The 26,862-nt window shown below is 38.4% G+C and overlaps 1 protein-coding gene across 7 annotated transcripts in view; it reads left to right on the top strand.

Moving 5' to 3' along the window:
- The window catches only part of SYNE2 (spectrin repeat containing nuclear envelope protein 2), a 280,177-nt gene that overhangs the window by 216,489 nt on the left and 36,826 nt on the right, over positions 1 to 26,862 (top strand). For all 7 annotated transcript variants that reach the window (XM_074327378.1, XM_074327381.1, XM_074327379.1 and 4 more), the window contains 12 exons: positions 825 to 977; positions 6,072 to 6,242; positions 6,728 to 6,858; positions 7,890 to 8,094; positions 9,192 to 9,371; positions 10,152 to 10,280; positions 11,525 to 11,679; positions 11,793 to 11,937; positions 12,868 to 12,962; positions 14,197 to 14,431; positions 18,547 to 18,741; positions 21,131 to 21,256. In XM_074327378.1, the coding sequence (XP_074183479.1) occupies positions 825 to 977; positions 6,072 to 6,242; positions 6,728 to 6,858; positions 7,890 to 8,094; positions 9,192 to 9,371; positions 10,152 to 10,280; positions 11,525 to 11,679; positions 11,793 to 11,937; positions 12,868 to 12,962; positions 14,197 to 14,431; positions 18,547 to 18,741; positions 21,131 to 21,256 (1,920 nt within the window). The remainder of the gene's footprint in view (positions 1 to 824; positions 978 to 6,071; positions 6,243 to 6,727; positions 6,859 to 7,889; positions 8,095 to 9,191; positions 9,372 to 10,151; positions 10,281 to 11,524; positions 11,680 to 11,792; positions 11,938 to 12,867; positions 12,963 to 14,196; positions 14,432 to 18,546; positions 18,742 to 21,130; positions 21,257 to 26,862) is intronic.

Below are 26,862 nucleotides of genomic sequence, written 5' to 3'. Positions count from 1 at the left end.
TGAGGTGCCCTCCCCCAAATGTAGATGCATCCTCCTTACACAGTGCCCTGATTGTTCCGCTGCCCACTGCGAACACTTCAGCTGTCCCTGTAGCTGCAGATGGCCAGGTTATACTGCTTCTGCACCCATGATATGAAGGTGTGGTACTACTCACTATAGGGGGGGAAACTCACCTAAGACCCCGACTACCTAGAAGATTACAGAATAATACTAGACATACTATGTGAGCAGCAACACCGCCGTAAGAGCTTTTTCAAATGCTCCAATCCTGTTTCTAAATACCCACTAGTCACTTCCACTTTAGAATTCCTACAGCCACCTCAGATCTGACACACAAGTACTTCCTGACAAGAAGCCTACATTCCACAGCTCAGTCCTACACCATCCGCCAACCGACCACCCTGTTTTCACTTATGTTCTAAGCTGTGCACAACACAGGGTGTCGTCCCTATTTTTCTTCCAAATGCGAAAATGCCAACTTGGGAGTTTGATGACAAGGCCTGTCAAACAGCCAGTACAGGGCAGATATGGAATGGGAACTAGATCTCCTGGACTCTTTCTACTATACCATGATGATAAGGACTTGTTACCTAGACTTCTAAAAATCTACATCCATGAAACAATTGAAATTATTATAAATTTATATTGTAATAATTCATTATAAAAATTAAGACTGTTATGATTAATGTGTCTTTGGTGTAATGTTATTTAATTATATACTCTAATGTCATTTTTACCTGAAAAGAGCAAATTCTTCCTGTCTCTTATCCCTTATTGTTTTGTGATATTGTGCATCTGAGAACTTTTTTCTGTTGCCCTTCCAGGATATAGAAAACCAACTTGCAATTAAATCCAAAGCACTGGATGACTTGAGACAAAGTTACCTGACTTTGGAGAGTGGAACACTGCCATTGTTAGAAGATACAGCATCCAGAATCGACGGGTTATTTCAAAAGAGGAGCACTGTTGTCAACCAGGTACTAGATTTCATTTGAAGCGTACTATTTCTCTTCATACATCTGTCTTTTATCTTTGTTGTTGCTGTTTAATCATGGGGACTCGTTCCACACCAAAAGCAGAAAAAGCTGCTGAGAAAAATACTGAAGTATAATAGAGAAAAGTATTTCAAATCCCATTTTTTTGCACTGGATAATTGCAGGCAAAGCCACCAATTCCAACATCATTAGCAGCCCAGAAGTCCCCTCGGTTATCTTTGTTTTGTCTAATAGACTCACACAGACAAAAAATGTCTCCATCCCCCAAACCCAGCAGAATATCTGGCATTGTTTCCTGGCCAGTTATATATGGGAATAACTATTGTGTTTCCCCGAAAATAAGACCTAACTGGACAATCAGCTCTAATGTGTCTCTTGGAGCAAAAATTAATATGAGACCCGGTGTTATTATATTATATTATATTATTATATTATATTATATTATATTATATTATGTATTATATATTATATTGTATTGTATTATATGATATTACATTACATTATATTATACCGGATCTTATAGTAAAATAAGACCGGGTCTTATATTAATTTTTGCTCCAAAAGACACATTAGAGCTGATTGTCCGGCTATGTCTTATTTTCGGGGAAACACGGTATGAAGAAGCACCTCAGATTCCCCACAGACAGGGACATGCCACAGGGAGGGAATGAACCTGTCACACGTAGCCTCTGTTAAACTAGGAGCACAGTCAGCATAGAGAGAACTCCAGAGGAGAGGAGAAACACTGCATGAGGTGAGGAGGAAGTATAGAGGAAGAATGTGGAAGACATCTGGTAATTTTATGAAAGGCATGTCAAAGTCTGCATTTACTCCTCCCAGGAGGAGAATACCAAAAGAGAAAGGACAGGCATCTGTAGATACTGCAACCTTGACATTTCCCCACAAATGGAGGGAGGCAAGTGTAAATACTAAATAACCACATACAGGTGTGTCCATGTTTCCCAGAGAATCCTTATTGTGGATCATTTGTCATCTCCTAAAATCTACTTTCAACTATTTGTTCCAAGAAGGAATTGGGGATAAGCTGTGTGAATGAAATCCGTAGGTGACCCTCAGCCTTATTCCTCCCCCAGAGCTCAGGCAGGAAAATAGAGATTGAGCTTAACATATCTTGTGTGTGAGTCATTTGTTAAAGATATCTTTTTGTAAGGAACTTATGCTCACTGCCAAGGGTACAAAGATAAACAAGAAAATAAATGAGTCCTACCCTCAGAGCTCACAGGCACTGGAGGAAGCACACTTGAACAGATCATTACAACACAATGAATTAAAATATAATAAAAATGTAGAGGTGGGGGAAAGGATTAAATAAAAATGTAAAAAATACATAGATGGTACTAGCATAAGGATAGATGTAAATGGAATAGAATTGAGAATCAAGAAATAAATCCTCACATTTATGGTCAATTGATTTTTGACAAGGATGCAAGACAATTTAGTGGGGGGAAAAGCCTTTTCAAAAAATGGTATTAGGACAACTGGATATCCACATTTAAAAGAGTAAGTTAGACCCCTACATTCACTCCATGTATAGAAATTAACTCAAAATGGAGTAAAGATGTAAATGTTGGTGCTAACTAAACTACAAAACTCTTAGGAAAAAACATAGGCATAAATCTTCATGACTTTGGATAAGGCACTGATTTCCTAGATAGGACACCAAAAACAACCAAACAAACAAATTGATAAATTAGACTTAATCAAAATTAAACACTTTTGTGTTTCAAATGACACCATCAAAAACGTAAGAACACAAACCACAGAATGAGAGAAAATATATGCTAGTTTTGTCAGATAAAGGACTTGTATTAGAATATATAAGGAATTACTATAACTCAATAATGAAAGGACAAATAACCCAATGAAAAAACGAGCAAATGATCTGAATAGAGATTTGTCTAAAACAGATATACGAGTGCCCAATAAATACGTGAAAAGATGCTCAATATCACTGACCATCAAGGAAATGCAGATTGAAACTGCAACGAAATACCACTTTACACCTACTAAGTATTAACAAGGATATGGAGAAACTGAAACCCTCATACACTGATGGTATATGTAAAATTGTGCAGCTACTTTGGAAAACAGTCTGGGAGTTCCTCAAATGGTTAAGCGTAGAGTTATCATATGATCCAGCAATTTCACGTTAGGTATCTATACCCAAGAGAAATGAGGACATATGTTCACACCAAAAGCGTGTGCACAAATGTTCATAGCGGCGTGATTCATAATCTCTAAAATGTCCACCAATTGATACATGGATATATAAAATGTAGACTGTTATTCAGCCATAAAAAGGAATGAAGTACTGATAACATGCTACAGCATTGATGGCCTTGAAAACATCATGCTAAGTGAAAGAAGCCAGTGACAAAAGACCATTGTATGATTCCATTTACGTGAAACGTCCAGAATTGGCAAATCGATAAAGACATAAAGTGGATTAGTGTTTAGTGGGGAGGGTTGGGAGAAGAATAAGGAGTGACTGCTAATGGGTATGGAGTTTCTTTCTGGGGTGAAAAAATATTCTAAAAGTAATTATGGGGATTGTACAATTCAAAGAGGTTAATTGTATAGTGTGTGAATTATATCTCAATAAACCTATTTAAAAAAAAAAAAATACAGAGGACACAAGACCTAGACCATCCATCCATGAGCTCTCCAGAATCAGTATCACCCAATGTTGAAGAACAAGGGCTTTGCATCCTCCGCCTAAATAATGACCCTAGCAGCACCATTTTCTGTCTGTGTCCTAGGGTAGGACACTTACCCTCTCTAAGCCTCAGTTTCCGAGTCTGTAAAACGAGGGTGATAATACCTACTCTGTTATTGCTACCTTCGTAGCAATGCCTGTGTGGCAGTCAGTGAATCCTGCCTTACTGGCTGATTCCATTTCTAACATTTTGAAAATGTTCCTTCTTCTTTCTAGTGTAGTGAATTTTGCTTAGTGGTTTTCTTATCCTTTCCCTCAAACCACAGGTGCTATTTCTTCTCTATGAAGCTGTAGTATTCTAAAGCGTATACCCTTGACAGCACCAGAAATGACACCAACTTTACATGCGGAAACCAGGCAGACCATATGTATGCCAGAATCATCCCTGCCACTCAGATAGGTCCCAGCTTCGGAGGGGTATTTCTATCAAGGAGTTCCTGCCTCCCTTTTTTCTTCCTATCTTATTCTTTCTTAATGACTCTGGCTCTTTTTCTGAGCCATCTAGCCCTCACAAACACATTTGGCCCTCTTGATTGCCAATGTGAGACTACATTTTAGTATGCCACGTGGTTCTTCATCTGTCCCTGTTTGTGGCAGGGGTTGAGGAACCCCCGTCCCCATGGATGTGCAGTGGCTCCTGTAGTTGTTAAGCAGAGAACAGAGGGCCTGAATGCAGGCATGTGACTGTATCCAAAACTTGGCATCACACTGCAGATAAAGATGTCCAGTCGGGCCACCGTAGAGAGCACACTTTATTTCTACTCTGATCCTTATTTTAAATTGATACATAATTTACATCGTAAAACTCACCCTTTTGAATATACAATGCAGTGGGTTTTTTTTGTATATTCACAGATTTGCAACCATCACTACTATCTAATTCTAGAACATTTTGTTATCTCAAAAAGAAATGCCCATACCCATTAGCAGTCAACTCCCCATTCCTCCTTTACCCTAGTCTCTGGAAACTACTAATCTACTTTCTCTCTCTTTGAATTTGCCTGTTTTGGACACTTCATATTAATGAAATCATACAATAGTCTTTTCTATCTGTCTTCTTAGCATGTTTCAAGATCATTAATATTATAGGCTATATCAACACTTCATTTCTTTTCATGGATGAATAATGTTTCATCGTTTGCATATACTCCTTTTAGTTTATCCATTGATGGATATTTGGGTTGTTTCCACTTTTAGGTTATTTTTAATTACGCTGCTGTGAACATTTGTGTATACGTTTTTATGTGAAATATGATTTCAGTTCTTGTAGCTATATACCTAAGAGTAGAATTGTCCAGTCCTATAGTCACTATATTCAACTTTTTGAAGAACTGCCAAACTGTTTTCCACAGCAGCTGTACCATTTTATGTTCCCACCAGCAACGTCTGAGGGTTCCAATTTTTCTATGCTCTTGCCAACACTAGTTATTGTCCAAATTTGATTATAGCCATCCTAGTAGATGTGAAGTGATCTCCCATTGTGGTTTTGATTTACATTTCTCTAATGACTTGGTGTTGAGCATCTTTTCATGTTCTTATTGACTATTTGTATATTATTTAAAGCGATTCAAATCCTCTGCCCATTTTTTCAGTTTGGTTATTTATCTTTTTATTGTTGAGCTATAGGTGTTCTTTGAATAATATATATAAAAGTGTATATTTATACTCGATTGTATCGAGATCATTAAAATGACCATTCAACCTCTATCCTTTAATGATTGTCAACACATATGAACGATTAAAATATGCCCACCATTGCATTTCCTCTACTTAGCACTTGCCTATTACTTTGGCCAAGCATGTTCCCCTCCAATTTATGCGTGCTTTCCAGTAGTAATCAGACGTAAGTGCCAGGTAACACAGGTAACATTTTAACATTTCTAATGCTTTACAGTTTTCAGAGCATTTTCACAGACACTTTTTATTTATTTTTTCATTTATTATCTCCGTCTTGTGGATGAGAAAACAGACTCAAGAGTTAAGTAACTTGCCCAACGTCAGAAAGAAAATAGCGCGTCAATGAAGTGTGCATTCGCAGATTCTGATTCCTCACCCCGTATTCTTTCTCGGGGCTGTCCCCCCTACACTGAACTCTCTTCATGCTGATCCTCAGGGCTCTTTTCCATTCACCTAGTCTAAAACTTAGCCTTCTCTGATAGTTTTTGTTCATTGACCTACCCTTCCCACTGTCAGTTAGTCACCACAGCTCCTCCAATGCTCTCAAATTGCAATGCCTAAATTAGATACAATGGTAGAGTCCTTGGACAGAAAAGAAAAAAAAGTCACGAGAGAGCCTCCTGTCAGTGATTTTTCTAAGGATGTTTCCATGTTTCGTGTAGGTCAATGAGCTCAAAACCTCCATGCAGTCCATGTTACAGGAGTGGAAGATTTATGATAAACTCTATGATGACGTCACTACGATGACAGTTCGGTTCCAGTACTCCCTGGAACACAGCAAACCTGTGGTTTTATCACTGGAAGCCTTGAGATGCCAGGTGCAGAACCTTCAGGTAAATCAACCCAATCTGGGCACAGTGCAATGTCAACCGGAAATCCCCAGGGGAAGCAGCCACAGTAAGGGACACAGTGGCTTTGTGCTCTTGACAGAGAAGCACATAGCAGCATGTTAAACAGCAGCAAAAGTATAACTGGAAGTTCCAGAATGAATCACATGAACCAAGTGAATGAAACTTGTTAAAAGTTCACATTACAAAGTTTAATCTTTCTTCATTTTTAATGTCCCTTTTATTTCACAATTTAAACATTTTGGATTTTGGTGGAGTTTTTTAAAGTATACTTCTTAAGTTCTAGTCTCAAATGAACGAATGCTTTGTCAGTTGATTTCTTCTTTATATTTCTGATAGTTTATCCCAGTCCTATCAAGGTTTCAGTGTTGTTGTTTTTTTGTGATATACAGCAAACATTGAAAAACTGCTGCCTTCTTTTTAAGCAGCCAGGCCATTTTGAAACTAACATTCCTGCTCTGTTCTCTTAGGCTCTACAAGACGAAGCTGAGAGCAGTGAAGGGAATTGGCAGAAACTCCAGGAGTTGATTGGAAAACTCAAAGATCACTGTCCCTCAGTGGCTGAAATAGTCAAAGAAAAGTGCCAAGATACTCACACAAGGTATGCATTAAGATCCAATTTGAATAATAGATCAGATATCTGAATGACATGTGGTAAATGAAGTGTCGTGGGCCTTGGAAAGCCTTATCTTCTTAATCATCTGAGATGACTGGTTTCAGACTATTCTGGTCTCTCAGGTTTAAAGATTCTAGTTCATGGATGATTTGATGTTGTAAAGGCTGTTACCTGCTTTGTACAAGTGTTTGGTACAATCAGTCTAGAAATGCCCTAATTATTGCCCGAGAGTAGCCATTTTCAGGGCACAGAGACTAAATGCCCAGTGTGATCCTCAGGACACCAAATCACAGGCAGAAACACACTAACAGATGGGTCAGAGAGGCAACCTATTTCTCTGGAAACATTATAAGATGGGATGTTAGAATACCTCACAGGGTGGTGATTTGTTTGATGAAGTGCTTGTGGTAGAAAGCTCCTTCTAAGGAGTGTGGCCCTAATTAATTGCAAGGCTTTTCATTTTGCTGAATGGGATGTGAAAGTGGGCTGAAAGTTGATTTAGTGATGGGAAATAAAGGCAAGAGATTGCAGTCTGCATATGGAATAAAAAACATTTCCTTTATTTCCACTTTTATATTAGGAACAAGGGACTTTGCAATTGGAAAATAAATTTGACATAAACACAATTTAAATTGGCCTATTTAAAGACCCCCTCTATAAAATAGGAGGCCCTCACCTGTGGAGAAGTTTCATCAGGCATACAGCTCAGTACTTTCTCCAACTTGACTTAGATATTCATAATACATTGTATTATGAATACATGTTGTATTCATAATACAATGCATATTTCTTGCCAATCACAAATTTTGTAATTTTTGCTGAGAATTGTAAAGTTACTTAAATATCCCGATTTGGACTTATGTTTATATAAGGGTGGTGCCATTAATAAAAGGCACTTAATAGTGTCTTCTTAACAATCCATCTGCCACTACCTTTCTGGTAGAGTATGTGCATTGAGTTTTTGTTGCAAGGGAAAGGATGGGATGAGGGACCTGTTGTTTATGTTGCCCTGACAGGTGGACCCAGGTAAACCAAGACATTGCAGACGAGCTGCAGAAGGCCCAGGTTCTGCTGCAGCTCTGGACGGCCTATACCAGTGCTTACACTGAAGGGGAAGCAAGGCTGGAGCAGCAGGAAGCAAAGTACCGACAGCTCGCAAACATCAACATGTCTGGAAACAACCTACAAGAGATCCTGACCCCGGCCCTGCAGGACATAAAGGTGGATGCAAAACCCACTGGAAAAACCGAGGGCCAAGACAGCCTGACCGTCAGGGCCTTGACCCCGGGACTAGACAGACCACTGGGATAGAGAATTAGGTCAGGGCAGGTGTCTGGGCAGGCTGTGTAGGACACAGGCTATGCGGGCTTGGGAGGGCTGGGCGTCAAGTAGTCAGGTCAGGGGCACCTGACACCACCTCGTTGCATGTCTCCCCTTTCACTCTAGCAGGTAAAACTGTGAAGCAAAAGTCTCATACAAAGTCTCAAATAAAAGCAAAAGTGTCTCAACTGGGTGGGATCATCTAAGAATAATAGATGTTGAATTTCTTGCTTTAGAAATAATCATGGATTCATCTCCATGTTAATATGGCTTTTCTGTGGGTATAGTGAGTTTTAGACTGTATTTAAGAGCTGCATATTTCCTCTGGTTTTATCCTAGTATGTTAATGAAGGCCCAGAAAATGACTACTTTCAAGTTTTAAATTCGGTGACCAGCTGTATTTTGTATCTTCTGATACTACAGGACAAATCAAAAAGTATTAACCAATTTAATGGGAGAGACAGGTATCCAATAGATATGATCTGTATTTCTGATTACCTTCTACTTGACCTGTAGTTTAAAAAAAAAAAATTCACACACACAGTGTTTCCAGAGTAGCCTTAAAATCAGCCTCATTAATGAGATTCTACCGTCTCTGCAAATGAATCTATTTATGTCACAGCATCTCAGGCAGAGGACAGTGTTGCATTGATTCTTAAATCAACTTGCAAGCAGATTCCTAAAGAGATTGATGATCAGAAATACAAAACACAGGGCTCTACCCAAATGATCCCTAGTTTCTATAAACTAGAAGCCCCAATTCTATTGGTCAGTGGTCAGTTGTAGCTCCCACATGACAGATTGCAGAACAGCACCAGTGATGGGCAGCATACAAAGAAAGCTTAGCTTTCTCAGCTCTTTAAAATAAGCAGTAACAAAAAGTCATGGCCACAATTTCGGGGTAGAAATTCTCCTCGATGCTGATGGAGCCCGAGGGGGTGGGGGTTCATGTTGTGAATGCAGGAGGGAATGTTTTGTGATCACTTTTTCTTCTCCAGGAGCTTCAGCATGAAGTGCAGAAGACAAAAGAAGCCTTTCTCCAAAATTCCACTCTCCTGGATCGATTCCCACAACCTACAGAGTCTGACACCCATGTGCTCCTCTCTGGTCAACTACACTCGCTCCAGAGGGCTTCTTACTTGGAAAAGATGCTGCCTGTGAAAGCAAATGAATTTGAGGTTCATCTTATTTTTCTATTCAAGTTGTCATCTTGGAGATTTGCCCAGTATCATCAATTCCTTGTATCTTATGAAGTAATAGGACATAAGGAATATATAAAATATATAAGGAATATAGTATATGTAATGCAAGTTGTTAGTGCTTTGTGGATTGTCCCTTAGGGCAACTGCACAATAAAGCTGCCCTGAACATATCTGCCATTTGATACCATGATTTAATCATGTGATTCTTTAATCACATGGACAATGGGTGTATCTTAAGCAACCGTTTCTTCTTGATTGAACCTGATAATGTAAGAAGTGATATATTTCGTACACTGTTTAGATCTCACAGTTATTTGGATCTCCAAGTGGGGTAATAGAATTGGTTGCTTAAAGCATGGCCATTTGTTGTATTATTTAGTCACTTTTACAAAAGCCTTCGTGCATGCACTGTCAAAAAGCTGCATAGAAGGCTGTGGAACTCCAATATCAGATCTCAATACCAGCAGGAAAAGGAGATTTCACCAGCAGGAGTGAGGGAGCAGAGTACTCACTAACCCTCCCCTGTGTGGCGCTCCGGCAGGTGAGCCATTCATCCCTGAAGGCTCACTACTTTGCTAAAGGCAGAGTGAAAATAGGGAGTCTTCTGAATATTCAAGATAGTGATGTGCTGCTGGGGGTTGAAAACAACTTGAACTTCTATCAGTTCCCAAGGCCATGCTTGGTGTGTGTGTGTGTGTGTGTGTGTGTGTGTGTGAGTGTGAAAATTGTTCCTGATGAAAATTTCTCTGGTTCTAGTTTGTTCTATCACAGTTCAAGGATTTCGGGGGCCGGTTAGAATCCTTAAAAGGTCTTATTCTGCATGAAGAAGAGAATTTGGATAAACTCTACCAGCAAGAAAAAGAAGCAAATCCTGACTCATACCTGGTATTGCCAATATTTGTCATTTCTAAGGGCATAGACTCACTATAGGATAAAAAATAAGCCAATTTTGCATTATAGAATCTATTTGTATCTTAACTCTTAAGAACAGTAATTTATATGTCATTCATTCTTGCCCTATTTTCCCTAAAGTCTAGAAAAGTATGACGACATTGGGATCTATTTTAGTAGATTTTTAACTCTTAATGTCTTTACTAATTAGCTTCAGTCAACTAGAATAATCTAGGAATTGGCCATTGTGATTAATTAAATTTTTCTTGTTAGTTGAGGTAAAATACCCTATTAAATTAATTGTCTGTTTTTCCCTTCTTTATTAGCTTAGTAAGTTTAGTGTAGTTAACATAAATGAGTGGGAGATTTAAAGAATTCTGGATCCTGCTTACTCCTAAGGACCAATACTGATAACCTACATCAGGAGTCAGGAGCCTATGGCACCCTGTCCAAATCCAGTCCACCATCTATTTTTGTAAATAAAGTGTCATTGGCACATAGTCATCCCCTTCCAATTACGCATTGTTTCTTGGAGTTTCCGTGCTACAAGGGCAGAGATGAATAATTGCGACAGAGATCACATGACCCATAAAAGGCTGAAATATTTATGATCTAGCCCATTACAGAAAAAGTTTACCGAGTCTGATCTAGACTCTAACAGCAGGGTTCTGTGCAAATTGTGAAGGATGTTTGCTTAACATAGTGTTGACCTAGAGGCTGTCCCTGGGATATCATTTTATAAATAAGATTTTGATAAGTTTGTTTATGTTCTACCAAAATACAGTTGTTTTAAGTACCACGCTTTGTTAGAGTTATTTTAAAGATTAAATTTCCATTTGATTTGTAGGTAAACTGCATGATCTATTGAAGGTAAAGTTGTTGACAGACGAAATGAGGATTGAAGATCCAGAATGGATCTTTAAAAAAAAACTCACACACAAAAAGACGTTATCTTCCTCACAGTCAAAATCTGAGATCACTTTCTATTTCCTGGGCTTTTTAGGTTCTGGCCATGTGTGCAACTTGTTGTTTTAGAAAAGCCTCAGGATTGAGAGACCTGGGTTCAGGTCCAGTTCTAACACTACCAAGTTAATAGACTGTGGGCAAGTCGTTTACCTATTTTGGCCCCAGTTTTCCCTCATCTTTGAGATAAGGATGGTCTATAAGATCTCTGAGACCTTTTCATCATGTGGATATCTTAATAGTTTCCAAAAATCTGGATTTATTTTTTTTAATAGAATCACGTGCTGGCACTGACAGCCCTGTCACCTGATGTTGAATATCTGAATGAAGTAAGCCTCAACCTCCCGCTTAGTGACGTAGCTGTAAAGACACTGCAAAACGTGAACCGGCAGTGGATTCGGGCCACAGCAACAGCACTGGAACGCTGCAGGTCAGAACAGCCCAGCTCTACTGTTCTGTTTGGGTTAAGGTAAAATAAACGGCTTGAGCTCAGTCATGTCATTGTTATATGGCACCATTTTGTTTGTTTTTAAACCTTTATAGTGAGCTTCAGGGAATTGGATTAAATGAAAAGTTTATTTACTACTGTGAGAAGTGGGTCCAACTTTTGGAGAAGATAGAAGAGATGCTCACGGGGAATATTGCTGACAGCCTTCCAGCTCTCCGGGAACAGCAGAAAGCATATGAGGTAAACCTGTTCTCTCTACCACCCTCGCACCCCTCACCCTAGGGTAGGAGTCAGAAAAAGACAGATTTACATAAAAGATAGAGAGTACCTATCAATGTTTGTCTTTAAGCAAATTCTGTTGTCAGTTGACCATGTGTAAAATTCTCACATTTCCATATTTTGTTTTATTGCTCTGTTTTATATTAATCACAGAACTCCTGGATTTTCTGTAGTAGGTGGAAGCTTCTAGCACAGCCTTTCTTCCTCAGGATGCAAACGTTATACCACTTTACCAAGAGCATGTTAAAGTACTTCAGCTCCTCTTTGCATTTTCACTAATTCTCTAAAATATTAAAGAACCTGGTATAATTATAATTGCAGCTTTAATAATTTCACAGAGGAGTTTCCCCACACTCGTACTGATGCATATTTGGAAATTCTCTTAGTGGTTATAGGCAGATCCTTCATTTCCATAGTGTGCATGATTAGTTCACTGTAACTTTGTAATGTAACTGATTTAAGTCTGCGTTGTGGCGTTAACATCATCCAATGAAACTGAAATTCGTCCCCCAAAAAGCTGAGTGACCTTGATACATTACTGAATTTCATTATACTTTAGCTTCCTCCTCTTCAAATGAGTAAAATAATGATATTTAAGTCTGAAGTTTGAGGAATGAGTGAAATGATGCATGTTTTACATGGTGCCTCAAAAATAGTAAATGCCCAATAAACAGGCATTAGTTATAGTTATTATTGTATCTTTTTGCTGCTATGATGATATTTATAGGTCATGTTGATATGATGGTCGAGCATTTTTTTGCAGTTAGGCTCCTATAATTTGAAAATTAATCATCTTGGGTATCCCTTGTGAGCTTAGATTTTAATAGGAAATATAAGCTCAAGTCATAAAATGAATTCTCCAAGCTACTTTATATTTTAACTCATATACAGATGTTAGGAGCTGAAGTTTCTATAAACCAGACAACTGCTGATTCCTATGTCACCCAGTGCTTACAACTCTTGGACACAATAGAAATAGAGAAGAGGTAAGCTATCTGGGGTCTGTGGGTGTGTGGGGGTGGTGACGTTTGGGACAGACCTTCCACCACGTGTGTCTTGACCATGTCAGTGCCCTCAGCCATGTCAGTTGACAGACCATCACAGAACCGGTCTTCTGACTGGATATTAGGATGGAGTCTTGCTATGTGAACATAAAAACAATGGTGGCACTCTTCCCTATGGTGGGTGAGTGGGGATAGCAGACCAGACACTTCGGAAATACCTACTAGCCGAGTACAGATGACTAAGTTTTTACCCTAAAGGATTCTTCTGTAGTATGTTTTCCCTCTCTACCTTCAGCCTTATGATGTTTTGCTATTTAAAAAAGAATTCTGAAAGTGCTGCTGAACCTACAAGTAGCTATGTCACAGTTGTGAAAGAAGGGATTTCTCTTTATGCAGTGGACATGGGCTTGGGGTCACTGGGCAGTGCCAGTCAGACTGAGCAGAGCCCCTTAGTGCAGCCTGGTGACAATAACTGAGCCTGCTTGCACAACTGGTACCCATGGCAACAGAGCTGGAAAGTGGCCTGACCTCTTAAATACTTCTCCAAATGTCCTGATAGGTATGGTGTTTCCTCTTTATAACTACACATATACCTCTGAATCTTCTTTCAGCATAACTAAGAAATATAAAGCCCATTTCTAACTAGCTCTGAAGTAATAAATTCAAGACAATTCCAGGAAGATGAGCTAATTTTGATTTGATCAGTACAGCAAAGCGTGACTTTTCCCACAATAAATAAAAGGTCTCATTTATCATGTGAAGGGTGTCATTTATCTGGAAAAGAATTCGTTCAGTAGTTGCAGAAAGTGTATTTTTATTGATGAAATTACATAAACTACAACCCTCAAAGTATTGGTAACATTACAAGATATTTACCTGTTCATTTGTTCCCCACTTATCCAGTATGTTGTTTTCCATACAGCATAGTGGATATTAAAATAGCTGCAATTTGTTTAAGGGAATGGTGTCATGCATGCTAGCAAATACCACATCATATGCAAATATCTTCTGCTAAAAGCTTTTACCAACCCACATGCTGCCCCTGTTCCAGCTCCAAGTTTCCCATCATATTTAAGTTGAATGGTGCTAAGATTTCAAGGTTTTTTTTCATGTAAATTGCACATATCAATAGCAAATCCGAATTTCTAGTATGCTGTGATAGTTATTTTTTCTACATGTTCATGTCAGGATTCTCTAACCATCTGTTTTTTCCAAGACCTGCATTTGTTTCGAAGTTCACTAAGCTGAAGGACCAGTGGCAGAGTGCCGCCTGGGGCGTTCAGCGGAGGAAAAGTGAGGCCAATGGGCTGGTGAGGCAGTGGCAGTACTTTACCACCTCCGAGGAAGCCTTGCTCCGCTTCCTCACCGACACCAACCACTTGCTGTCTGCACTGAAGAGCCAGAATTGCTATAGCCTCTACCAAGCTAGAAGTCTGATCCATGAGCTGAAGGTAATGCATGCAGAGTGGCAGTGTGAGAGTGACAGGGTGGTCATTACTTGGAGTGTTCCTTCACCTCAGGTTTTATGCTTTCTATGATGTCCTTGTTCAAGTGAGCTCTCTGCAATGGGGAAGCCATCTGGGTAGGATCACCATGACCCTACCCGCCTAATCCCTACCTAGCCTTGTAGGGTCAGAAACCCAGTCTTATCCGTTCACCCAGAAATAGTGAGGCTCTCTTGGGCTGTGGGGGTAGGGATGGAATAGAGAGGTGGGTGGGTAGAGTGGGGAAAGTTTTGGGTGACACTCACACCACCCGAGCTTTTAAGGTACTGAGTAATATTTAAATTGACCACCAGTGTAGTTTACAGTGGGACTCCGCTTACTCTTGAAGGGAAAATTCATTTTGGCAACAAAGTTTTCTATCAGAAAGGTGCTTAATGAGCATAGGACTAGAGTAATTAGTTGGCAATTCCCAGGGCATGTTCCATTGAGCTATAGAACCACTCCCTAGAGGTACAGCTAAACGAAACACCCCCCTTCTGGAATCCTGTACTTTCCTCATTCATTTATCTAGTTGTCAAACATTAACAAACTGCTCTGTGCTAGTCACTATTCTAAGTGCAAGGAGTATGGTGTAGACTAAGAGAAACCCCCACCCCACTCATGGGGGCAACCACACAAATTAATAAAGGAGAAATACTAAATTTTCCAGTCAAGACGGCAGAGAAGATAACCACTGTGCTTGCCTCCTATTATGACCACCTCAGAATTACAACTAAACTACAAAACAACTATTATTAAGAATCGCCTGAAGACTAGCTTAACAGAAGTCCTGTAACTAAGGACATATGGAAGAAGCCACACAGAGTGGTAGGAAAGGTGGAGATGTGGAAGAGGCTGGTCCCAAACCCCAAAAAAGCAGCATCTGGCCTCAGCATGACCCATACCTCTTGCTAAGCAGCCCCAACCCTGGCACTAGCAACAGCTGTCCTCAGTTGTCAACTTGGCCTCTATTCTCAGCTTAGCCTCTCCCAGGCACCTGCAAGCCCAGCACAAGTGACAGCCATCTGCAGATTGCTTTGTAACTCATACCAAGTTGCCCCGGGCAGGACACAGGCAGCAGCTGACCATGGCCTGCAACAGAGCCCCTCCTAAGAGGCCCCAGAACCAACATACCAGGTGGCCTGCTTCAGACCACACCAGAGCACATCATAATTAAAATGCCAAAGGTTAAAGACAGAGAGAATCTTAAAAACAGTAAGAGAAAAGCAGTTAGTTACCTACAAGGGGCTCCCATAAGACTGTCAGCTGATTTCTCAACAGAAACTTTGCAGGCCAGAAGGGATTGGCACAAAATATTCAAAGTGATGAAAAGCAAGGACCTGCAATCAAGATTATCCTACCGAGCAAGGCTATCATTTAGAATCAAAGGACAGACAAAGAGCTTTCCAGACAAGAAAAAGCTAAAGGAGTTCATCAACACCAAACCAGTATTACAAGAAATGTCAAAGGGACTTCTTTAAGAAGAAGAAAAATATATATATGTGAATAATAAAATGGTAATAACTACATACCGTGTTTCCCCGAAAATAAGACCTAGCCGGACAATCAGCTCTAATGCGTCTTTTGGAGCAAAAATTAATATAAGACCCTGTCTAATTTTACTATAATATAAGACTGGGTATAATATGATATGATATGATATGATATGATATGATATGATATGATATGATATGATATGATATAATTAATATAATATGCCCGGTCTTATTTTGCTATAAGACTGGGTCTTATATTAATTTTTGCTCCAAAAGATGCATGAGAACTGATTGTCCGGCTAGGTCTTATTTTCAGGGAAACACGGTACCTATCAACAATTACTTTAAATGTAAATTGATTAAATGCTCTAATCAAAAGAAATAGGCTGACTGAGTAGATAAGAAAACAAGAGCCTTACATATGCTGCCTATGAGAGTCTCACTTCAGATCAAAAGACACACACAGACTGAAAAGGAAGGAAAAAGATATTTCATGAAAATAGCAATGAAAAAAACAGCTGGGGTAGCAATCCTTAAACACCAGACAAGATAGACTTTAAAATAAAGGCAAAGAAGGACCCAGTAATCCCACTTCTGGGTATTTATTTGAAGAAACCGAAAACACTACTTCAAAGGGACATGTGCATCCATATGTTCATCGCAGATTATTTACAGTAGCCAAGATATGGAGGCAACCTGAGTGTCCATCAATAAATGAGTGGATAAAGAAGAGGTGGTAGATATATACAGTGGAATATTACTCAGCCATAAAAAGGAATGAAATCTTGCCATCTGCAACAGCATGGATGGACCTAGAGGGTATTGTCCTGAGTGGAATAAGTCAGAGAAAGACAAATGCCACATTATTTCACTTATATGTGAAATCTAAAGAATAAAATAAACAAGCAAAACAGAAATAAACTCATACATACAGAGGACATTTTGATGGTTGCCAGATTTGGGGTGGTTTGGGGGTATGGGTGAAAAAGGTGAAGGGATTAAGACAAATTGGTGGTTACAAAATAGTCATGAGGATGTAAAGTATAGCATAAGGAATATAGTCAATAATATGGTAATAACTATTTATGGTGTCAGATGGGTATTAGATTTATCGGGGTGATTATTTCATAAGTTATATAAATGTCTAATCACTATGTTTTATTCCTGAAACCAATATAATATTTTACATCAACTGTAATTGAAAAATAAGTTATTTTAAAAGATACTAATTTAATTGATGGGGCAATCAGACAAATTAATAAATAAACAAGAAAATAACAGATTGCAATAAGGCATATGTAGATAATTAAAACAGGGCTAGTAACGGAGGGGCTGGGTGACTACTTTAGACTGAATGATCTCTGGGAATGTTTAAAATGAAACCTGAATGATGAGAAGGAACTCGCCATGCAAAGATCTGGGGAAAGAGCCTTTCAGAGGGAATGGCTTCTCCAAAATCCCCAAAATGCGAGCAAGCTTATCAAAGAGGAACAGAAAGAAGGCTAGTAGGACTAGAGTGTAGCCAGTGAGTTCGCAGTAATAATAAATGAACTTGAGAGGCAGGGAGCGAGGAACATTTTGTAGCTGAGATGTGGTAGCTGGTGGATTGCAGTCTCGATGTAATAGGAGGCCTTTGAACAGTTTCAGTTGGAAGAGAGGGCAGCATGACTCTATTTGTATTTTTTTAAAGGTTTTCTGGCTTCTCTGAGGAGAATGGATTGTAGAGAAGCCAAAAGAGAGCAGGAATTCCTAGAGTATTACTTATCTATTCCTTTATAACAACCATCATTGGTTATTGTCTCTCATGGTTCTGCGGGTTGACAGGGCTCGGCTAGATGGTTTTTGCTTAGTGTCTCAGGCAGTTTCAGCCAGATGGTGGCTGGGGCTGGACTCATCTGAAGGCTGGCTCTCATGTCTGGCACCTACACTGGAAAGACTCAGACAGCTAGGAACTGGAACAGCTGGGGCTCCTTGGGCATCATTCCCTGTGGCCATTCCACATGGAGGTTTCTGGTAGCCAGACTTCTTATATGGCAGCTCATGGCTTCAAAGGCACATGTTCCAAAAAAAAGAGATCCAGGGAAAAGCTATACTGCCGTTTAGACCTAGCCTTAGAAGTCACGTATGTCATTTCCACTTTCTATTAATCAGGGCCATCGCATGTCCCCAAGGGGTCAAGAAGAGGAGACAGGCACCACCACTTGATGGGGAATGAAAAGATTCTGGAAGAGCATGTGGGACTGGGAATATTGCTGTGGCCATTTTGTGAAAAATACCATCGGCCAAAACCAACTAGGTTATTTCAATAGTCTTGGACAGTTATGATGCATAAGACAAGGGTGATCACGGTGAAGATAAAGAAGGATATGTTTGTAGGTAGCGTATACAGGACGCTAGTGGTTTGGATGCACTAGGTAAATAAAAATATAAATCAAGATGACTGTAGGTGTCTGGCTTGAGTATCTTGGTGAATAGTGTGCTGTTGACCAAATCAGGGAAGACCAGAGCAGGAGCAGATCTTTTGATAAGTCTGAAATGGCTTAAGCACATCACTTTTTTGTTTGTTTGTTTGTTTTGTTTTTTTAGAATAAAGAAATGCATTTTCAGAGATGGCAAACCACCTATGCACTAACCTTGGACGCTGGGGAAAAGTTACAGAACACAGCTAACATGGAAAATAAAGATTCTATTGACAAGAGAATCAGTCAACTTCAGGACAGCTGGAAGGACACAAAGCTCCGAGTGGGAGAGATGACTAAACACTTCCAGAGCATTGTCGAGGTGAATTCACCATTTTCCTTTCCATTTATGATACACGCAGCATATAGAATTTTTGTCGGCTGAGTGACAATGGGAATGATTTTAGGATGATATTGTGAGTTTTCCAAAGGACCTTGAGTCCTCCTAACCCATGAATTATACCAGTTACTTAATGTAGAATAATAATAATAGCGTAGAAAAAGCTCAATATGAAGTATATAAATCCTTGAGCTTCTATTTTATATTTGCTTTTATGAAACAGGAAACTTATACAAAGTTAATGTTCCACATATGGTTTGTCCTTGGGTATAGTATCTGAAAATAAACACAGTGATACTTCATCTTTCTGTTATCATCAGAGAAAGCACTTTTCCATATAAGTGGATTTCCCAGATAATTTATATCTTTAAAAACTGAAATGTTTTATTAGGAATCATTATTCAGAAAATCATTATTTTGTTATGCTACAATACCAAGTTATTCTCAAGGACTTTGAGCTGCTTTGAACTTAGCCCTTATACTACTATGCTCTTTGAGATCTTATGCGGTTTTTATGGTTTTTCCTCTCTATTTAATATGAAGCTGTCTAACTATATATGATGTCAGAGGGGTAGTAGATTGGGGAAGGGGGGTTATCACTTTGTGAGGGGTGTAAATGTCTAACTATTACATTGTTTTGTACCCCTGAAGCAAAACAAAACAAAATCTGAAGCTGTCTATTCTTTCTGTTTCTCTGAGCATACCTACTCCTCATAGCCCACTCTCCTCTCTAAACTAATGTGTCTGTGTGTCAAAACCAGATAGCCAAGCCTTTCAGAGATGTTTTTCTGAATAAAGAATAAATATGTGCAGAGGCAGGGCCTGAGCACCTCTCCTGTGAATAAAGTATCTGAATTTTATTTGGTATACAGATTATGTGAAATTCATTAACTAGCAAACGTTTGCTGAGCACCTACCGTGTTTGTAAAGCATGATGGTAAATGCAGTTAATGGTTTGGTGGGGGAGATAAGGACTCATCGTTTTGTTTCTCTCTCTGCTTTCTTCTTGGTTGTGTTCCAGAGAGTTGATGTTGCTGGACAAGTGGCCTCCCCTTATGTGAGGGGCCACCATAGAATTGGGCCTACCCAAGTATGTTTGGGTATCAGTTGTACTGAGGAATAGAACAGTGTTTGATTTTATGTTTGTCTACTTTTAGTAGTCTTGGGAGAAGAAGCTTATCCTAATGAATCAATTATAAACACCCTGAATATGAAAATGCAGGCAACTATTTGCTCAGTGATGTAAAAGGTTAAAGGAAAGTAGATGGTGGGTAAGAATGGCCCTGGCCAGGGAACCTGCAGCGTTAGTTAGGTCACCCCTTGACTAAGCTGCTTCTAACCTCATATCCTTGGCCGTTCAGTTTTCTCTGCACCTCAGTTTTCACATTTGAAATATGATAATAGTGATAGTTGCCCTGTCTGTCTCCTAAGGTTATTACAGTTACAATAAGACAGTGAAGCTGAAAATGCTTTCTAAAGCGTAAGTGCTTTGAGCAGATGGTGGCTGTCAGAGCAGTGGTGAGAAATGAAGAGTGAGAGAAGCTTGACTGTGACAGGGTCATGAAAGCCAAACTATTTCTAGAAAAGGGAAGAGAGAGAGCAGAAGGATGACATTAGAAAAGAAGATAAGTGGTTGAGTGCTTTTGCTTTATGCTACTGTTGTACGTAGCACATGCCCAAGACTGTAAATGCTAAAGATTAATCCTTATAGTAGCCTTTCAAATGTGAACTTTTCCAAAATAAAGAAAGATTATGTAGATCAGAGATATGGGTGGGGAGGAAGACATATAGTTGACCCTCGGAAGGCAGCTGTGCTCACCACTCACTATACCACCAATGCCCTACAACAGTTGACCCTTGAACAGCACGGGTTTGAACTGCGCAGGTCCACTTACACACGATATTTTTCAATAAACATAGTAGGCCTTCCCCATGCCTGGTTTTTGCATTGGTGGATTCAACCAGCTGCAGATCAAAAACAGTATTTTCGATCAACAGTTGGGAATCTTTGGATGTGGAGGGTCAACTTAAGATATATGGGGATTTTCAACTCCAGAGAGGTTGGTGCCTCTAACCACCTCCACTACCATCCTGCGGGATTCCAGGGTAAATGGTATTTCGAAGTCAAAGCCAACCAACCCGATGGTTGAAATGAGCCACATGTAAAGCTGCAAAGTGGGCATCGACCCATATTGGTGTCCCATCTGCTCTTTTAGACCACGGTTTGTTCACGACAAGGAACTGGGTGTCAGTGTGGTTTACAAAAACACAATTTGTTGAGCAAGTACATGGATTAGATGAATTATTCTGGTTCTACGATTCATTCTGAAATAGCGAAGTACTGACCAATTTTAATACTGTTTTCAAATAGACCTGGGACCAGTGTGAAAAGAAAATCAAAGAGTTGAAAAGCAGGCTGCACGTTTTAAAGGCACAAAGTAAAGATCCTCTTCCAGAACTTCATGAGGACCTCCACAAAGAAAAAGAGCTGATTAAGGTATTGAAATCTGAGATAGTGTTCAAGATAATCACTTAACTGTTTTCTGAGAAGTTGAAGTGATTGTTTGCCTTTCGATCTTTGTGTTAAAACCAAGTTTTCATGTTCAGTTGGAAAACATTTTCCCTATCTTCTATCTAGCAAAGCATCCTGGTCTCTAAAGGAATTAGGAGCCATGCTTTTTGAGATCCACATGTGAAAATGAGAGACTTTTGCAGAAATTCACTACTTAGGATCTCAGGGGTTTTCTCCTTCGAGTCCTCTTTCTATCTGGTTCTCCTCTGTAATGTAAGATGTAGCCTCTGAAATTACATTGAAAGCTGTTCCCTTATCAAATGACCTTGTCTTTGAAATGAGAGTAAAGTATGACTAAAGAATTCATTTTTTAGAAGCCAGTGGGTTGAGGGTTTTTTTGGTCAATTACAACATACTTTTATAAAACCTTCCAAATTATATTCTGCCTAATTAATATCACACTAGCAAAAATTCCTGGCTATTTTAGGCATTGCAGACAAGGCAAACTTACAGATAGGAATTTGAACCAGTCAAATTCCCAGGTCATGAGCTTCCTGCTTCTCTTCTCTATTTGCAGGTTTGATGTTTAAAAGACATCAAGAGCCTATTGAAACATTTAAAAAAAATTTTTTCAGTCCTTCAGTTACTTCAGTGATCAAATCGAAAAAAATAGGAAGAGTTGAGTAGTCTCATACTTCAAGCTGTGCTAGAAATTAGCATCCTCTTCCTCACATCTCTTTTCTTCATGTAAGAATTTCTAGCGTGCAAAATATTTCTAGCACAACAAATGATATGACAAACTGCCATGAAACCAGCACCCAGCTGAAAAATAAAACATTACATACACAGTTAAAGTGCCCTGTACGATTTCCAATGAATGTACTTTACCTCCTTACTATGCATTTCTTTGTCATTTTACTACATGTGCATGTAGTTCTCAATGAAATATAGATTACTTTTGCTTTAAACTTTATATAAAAAGTACCATATTATGTAATAACACATGTAATGCAACTTTTCCCCCTCGTTATGATTTTGAGTCATGTGTGTTGATAGCTATAGCTCATTCATCCTCACTGCTCTATTGTATGCATTCTATCAACGTAAACCAATTTATTCCTTCTCCAGTCACTTGGTATTGTCAATTTTTTTTTTTAACTTTTGATAGTCTGATAGATGTGAGAAGGTGTCTTTTTGTAGTTTAATTACTAGTAAGGTAAACATTTTTTTCACGTTTATTGCCCCTTAAGATTTGCCTTTCTATGAGCTACGTTTATATCCTTTACTCATTTTTCTGTTGGGTTGTTTGTCTTTTTCTTACTGATTTGAAGTAGCTGCTTATTTATTGTAGACACTTCTTGTCGGTTGAGTATAAACATAGCAAATGTCTTCTCCCATCCAAGAGCTTGTTTTTCTACTTTTCTTGGTGTCACTGGATGAACAAAGGATTTTTTATTATTTTAATGTAGATGAATTTTTTTATATCTTTAATATAGATGAATATTGATATCTTCATTTATGATTTGTGTTTTTTACTTCTTTTGTGAAATCTCCATACTAAAGTCACAAAAATATACTCCTACATTTTCTGCTGAAAGTTTCAAGTTTTTTACATTTATATCTTTGTTCATTTAATTGATTTTTTTCGTATGTCTTGAGATAAAGATCCAGTTTTTTTATTCATATGGATAATCAGTTGTCCTTATGCCTAGTTATTGAATAGGCCAATGTCAAATATCAAATTTCCACATACATATGATTTGTTTCTTGGTTCTTTTTTCCATTGGTCTACTTACCTCAGCTTTTATAACAAATCTTCATTTCAGGTGTCATATGTGCTCATACTTTGTTCTCCCACATTAGTATGGATGTCCTTGGCTTGGATCTTTGATCTTCCACAACTTTTAGAAGCAGTTTGTCAAACTATGAAAAGTCCTGATAAGAGTTTTAATGGAATAGTATGGAATTTATAGCTTAATTTGGTAAAAATTAACATCCTTTTGACAATAAGTACTCCTATTCCTGAATATGGAATGTTTCTCCTTTCAGTCATGTTCAATAATGTTTTATAATTTTCTTTATGTAATATTATGAATCTTTTGTTAGATTTACTTCTTGATAATTTTTGAAGCTATTGAAAATACTGCATTTTTCTAATTATATTTTCTGTTTATCACTGGTGCCTAGAAATGCCACTAATTTTTGTATATTGATACCATATTCAGCCATCTTTCTAAACTCTTTGGTTAATTTCAATAATTTGTATATTCTTTGATGTCTATGTAGACAAACACCATTTGTGAAAAATGACCTTTTTTTTGTTTCTTCCTTTTAAGTATTTTTTTCTGTTCTTTCTACACTGGTCAGTACTTCCAGAACAATACTGAGTAGATTGATGGCTGGCTCCTTCGTGTTAGTCCTGATTTTCAAAAGAATGATTCTGACATTTCACCATTAAGTATGATATTTGCTGGTGATACCTTTATTAGGTTAGGAAGGTTTCTATCTATCCATAATTTTCAAAGTTTTTATCATCTCTACCTCTTTAGGTTTAAATCAACACTTCAGTAACGAATGAGAGGATGTAGAGTCACTCTCTTAGTTGATTCATAGAGTTTCCTTCCATAAAGTACAGAAACCAGTGCAGAATGCAAACTGTAAACTCTTAAGAAGGCATCATTTTTCCCAAGTATCAAACTTCTCAGTTTCCAGTGGGATCCTTTCAGGTTGCATAGCCTTAGCATTCTATCCCTCAGTGGAAAGAATCAGGGAGAAAGGCCAAGCGCATAGATTTCATTCAACCAATGACCATCTTCCAAAAGATCCCCAGTAACCTGAAACCTGTCGAGGACAGTGTTTATCGTCCCTGAGTCACTTGGGGGAGATACATAAGCCACTTGACTAGTCTAAGCTTTACTTTCCTCCTTGGAAAATTATATTCCAATTACAGCCATGTTGCTGCATGGAATAATTGGGGGGCGGGGGGGCAGTATGTGTGTGTGTGTGTGTGTGTGTGTGTGTGTGATTTCTTTATATATTTTAGTTTATGTACTAACTTTCACTATTAGGAAATTTGCTATAGTGACCGCTATAGTGTCTGTGTTCATAAAGCTTGTCAAACGATTGAGTCCTTGGGACAGTTTTATTTTTTAAATAAGTAATACCATCACATAGTTCAAAATTGAGAAAGTTGCAAAAGGTATATAATAGTCCCTCCTTCCCCACTTATCCATGGTTTGGCTTTCTGTGGTTTCAGTTACCAGTGGTCAACTATGGCTCGAAAATATTAAATGGAAAATTCCAAATATTTTGAAAGACTATATTCACATAGCTTCATTATAGTGTATTATTATAATTGTTCTATTTTATTATTGTTGTTAGTTTTTCACTGTGCCTAATTTATAAATTAAACTTTGTCATATATGTGTATGCATAGGACAAATCAGTATACAGAGGGTGCCAAAAAAATGTATACACATTTTAAGAAAGGAAAAAACTATTAAAATTGTAATACTCAATATATACTGATAACAAAAGATGAATACAAGTCACATTTGACTTCTGCAATGACAAGAAGTGCTCAAAGTGGTTACCATCAGCATCCAGACACTTCTGATTTCAGTGAACTACTGCTTGAGCAACATTGACCAAAGTGTCTACTTGTATACATTTTTTTGGCACCCCCGGTGTGTGTGTGTGTGTGTGTGTGTGTGTGTGTGTACACGTGTATGCACTTGCGCACACATTCATTTTTTGGTCCCTTTTGCCCACATGGCGGTGTAGAGAAATGGTACTTGACAGTTCCCCTGGGATTGAATCACAGGCAGGGACTTTAATGCTGTCATGCTTTATTAGAGAGTCTAGTCAAGGCCTGTGCAAGGCACCACTTTATGTAGCCAAAAAACTTCAAGTTTTACATCAATAATTGGAATTTTATAAGTATTTTTACAATATAGACAGTTTAGCTGGTTACATTAAGAAAGGAAAACTTATCTGATGTGTTCTCTTTGGCAGTTAGTTTGATAGCAAATCTGGAGTGTTTTAATTTACAGACAGAAGCATGATTTTTGAAACGTTTGCACAAATAGTGAGCATGAGCTATAATAAACTTCCACAGTGGACCTCACTCTATTGTTTGATTCCTTGCATTTTACATTTAATATTTATTTGAAGCTACTAAGACAATGCAGATGGTTTTCCTTTCAATCATTCGTATTGATATCTGAGGATTTACTGTACACAAGGCACTGGGGTAGGTGCTGGGCAAGGCATTTGTCAGCAAGGTCACCATGGAGCCAGCCAAAATGAAGCTGGCAGTCCAGACCCCTGGAGAGACACCCGTGACCCAAAGAGTCCCACTGTGTGCATGTGTAAGAACAATTGTAAGCATGGTGAGTGTCAGAGGGGAAGAGGACAGGGAACCATGAAAGCATAAAACAGGAGTCTCAACCTTGTCCAATGACTCAGAAGGTTTCTCTGAGGAATTAATTACCTTTCTGTCTGAGTTCTGAAAGTGTCAGTAGGAATTAACTAAATATATTTCTGGAAGCATCAAGGTGAAGGAGTCGGTAGCACTTCAAACTTGTTATTAAAGAAATACAAATGTATACAATAACTAGGAGTTATAACACGTATTAAATTTGCTCCCAAAAATATATGAAACTCAACACCAAAAAGTATATGGAGTCATTCCTGTGAGGATACATTTTGGCAGTATTAGTTAAGAAGCATAAAAATGTCCATATTCAAAGTTTTATAGCTATTAATTATTCTTTAATTGTCAGAGGAAGCCAACCAAATATCCAAACCAATTGATTTAAACTTGGCTGCGGATAAGTTAAATGCCTCCCTACTCTGGAGGCATCTAAGCCAGCAGCTCTGAGCAGGGAAACAGTATATGAAGTTCAGTAACAGTTGCCTTCCAGTCTCCTTTAGTTTTAAGTCGTTGAGTGGTGTAGCTCCCCACTTATGAGTTTGCCCCTGTATGTTATGTAGCTAATGAAGTGTTTCCATTGCAGAATCTGCTCTCATCCACTTTACTAGACTCATGAGGCCAAAACTAGGTAACAAAAACTTAAGGTAATGATCTCTGATAAAGATGTTATTCCTTAATCTCCATGAAACCTTTAAAAAGAATTCTCCGGACCATTTTATTCAACATAAATTCTTGTTGGCAAGCTATGAAATCTTGCCACTGCAGCTTTTAGAACTCTGAAAAACAATCAGAATTAACACATTTTTATGGTTGTCACCCCTCAGCCATATTTCTGATGTAAATAAAACAGTCTCTTCTTTCAGATTCCAATAGATTGGAGTGAACGGAGACCCTTCAAATGTGTGAAAGTATGATGAATTATGATCACCACAAAAATACAGATGATTCTTGAGTGTTCTGGCTGTTTCCTTTTACCTCCCTTGTTGTGAAAGTAGTTTTCTTGATTAAGTCTTAGAATTCAGAAAGCTTAAATTTGACAAATACTTCATTTAAAAAAAATAAATGTTTCCAGGGCTAAGGTAAATTTCCTGCTAACTAATCTCTGCCAATTATAAAGGAACAATTTATTTATTTCATTTAACTTTCTTTTAGAAAG

This window comes from Rhinolophus sinicus, linkage group LG03 (genome assembly GCF_036562045.2).
Source record: "Rhinolophus sinicus isolate RSC01 linkage group LG03, ASM3656204v1, whole genome shotgun sequence".
Taxonomy (NCBI): Eukaryota; Metazoa; Chordata; class Mammalia; order Chiroptera; family Rhinolophidae; genus Rhinolophus; species Rhinolophus sinicus.
This window is presented reverse-complemented; position numbering and strand designations above follow the sequence as displayed.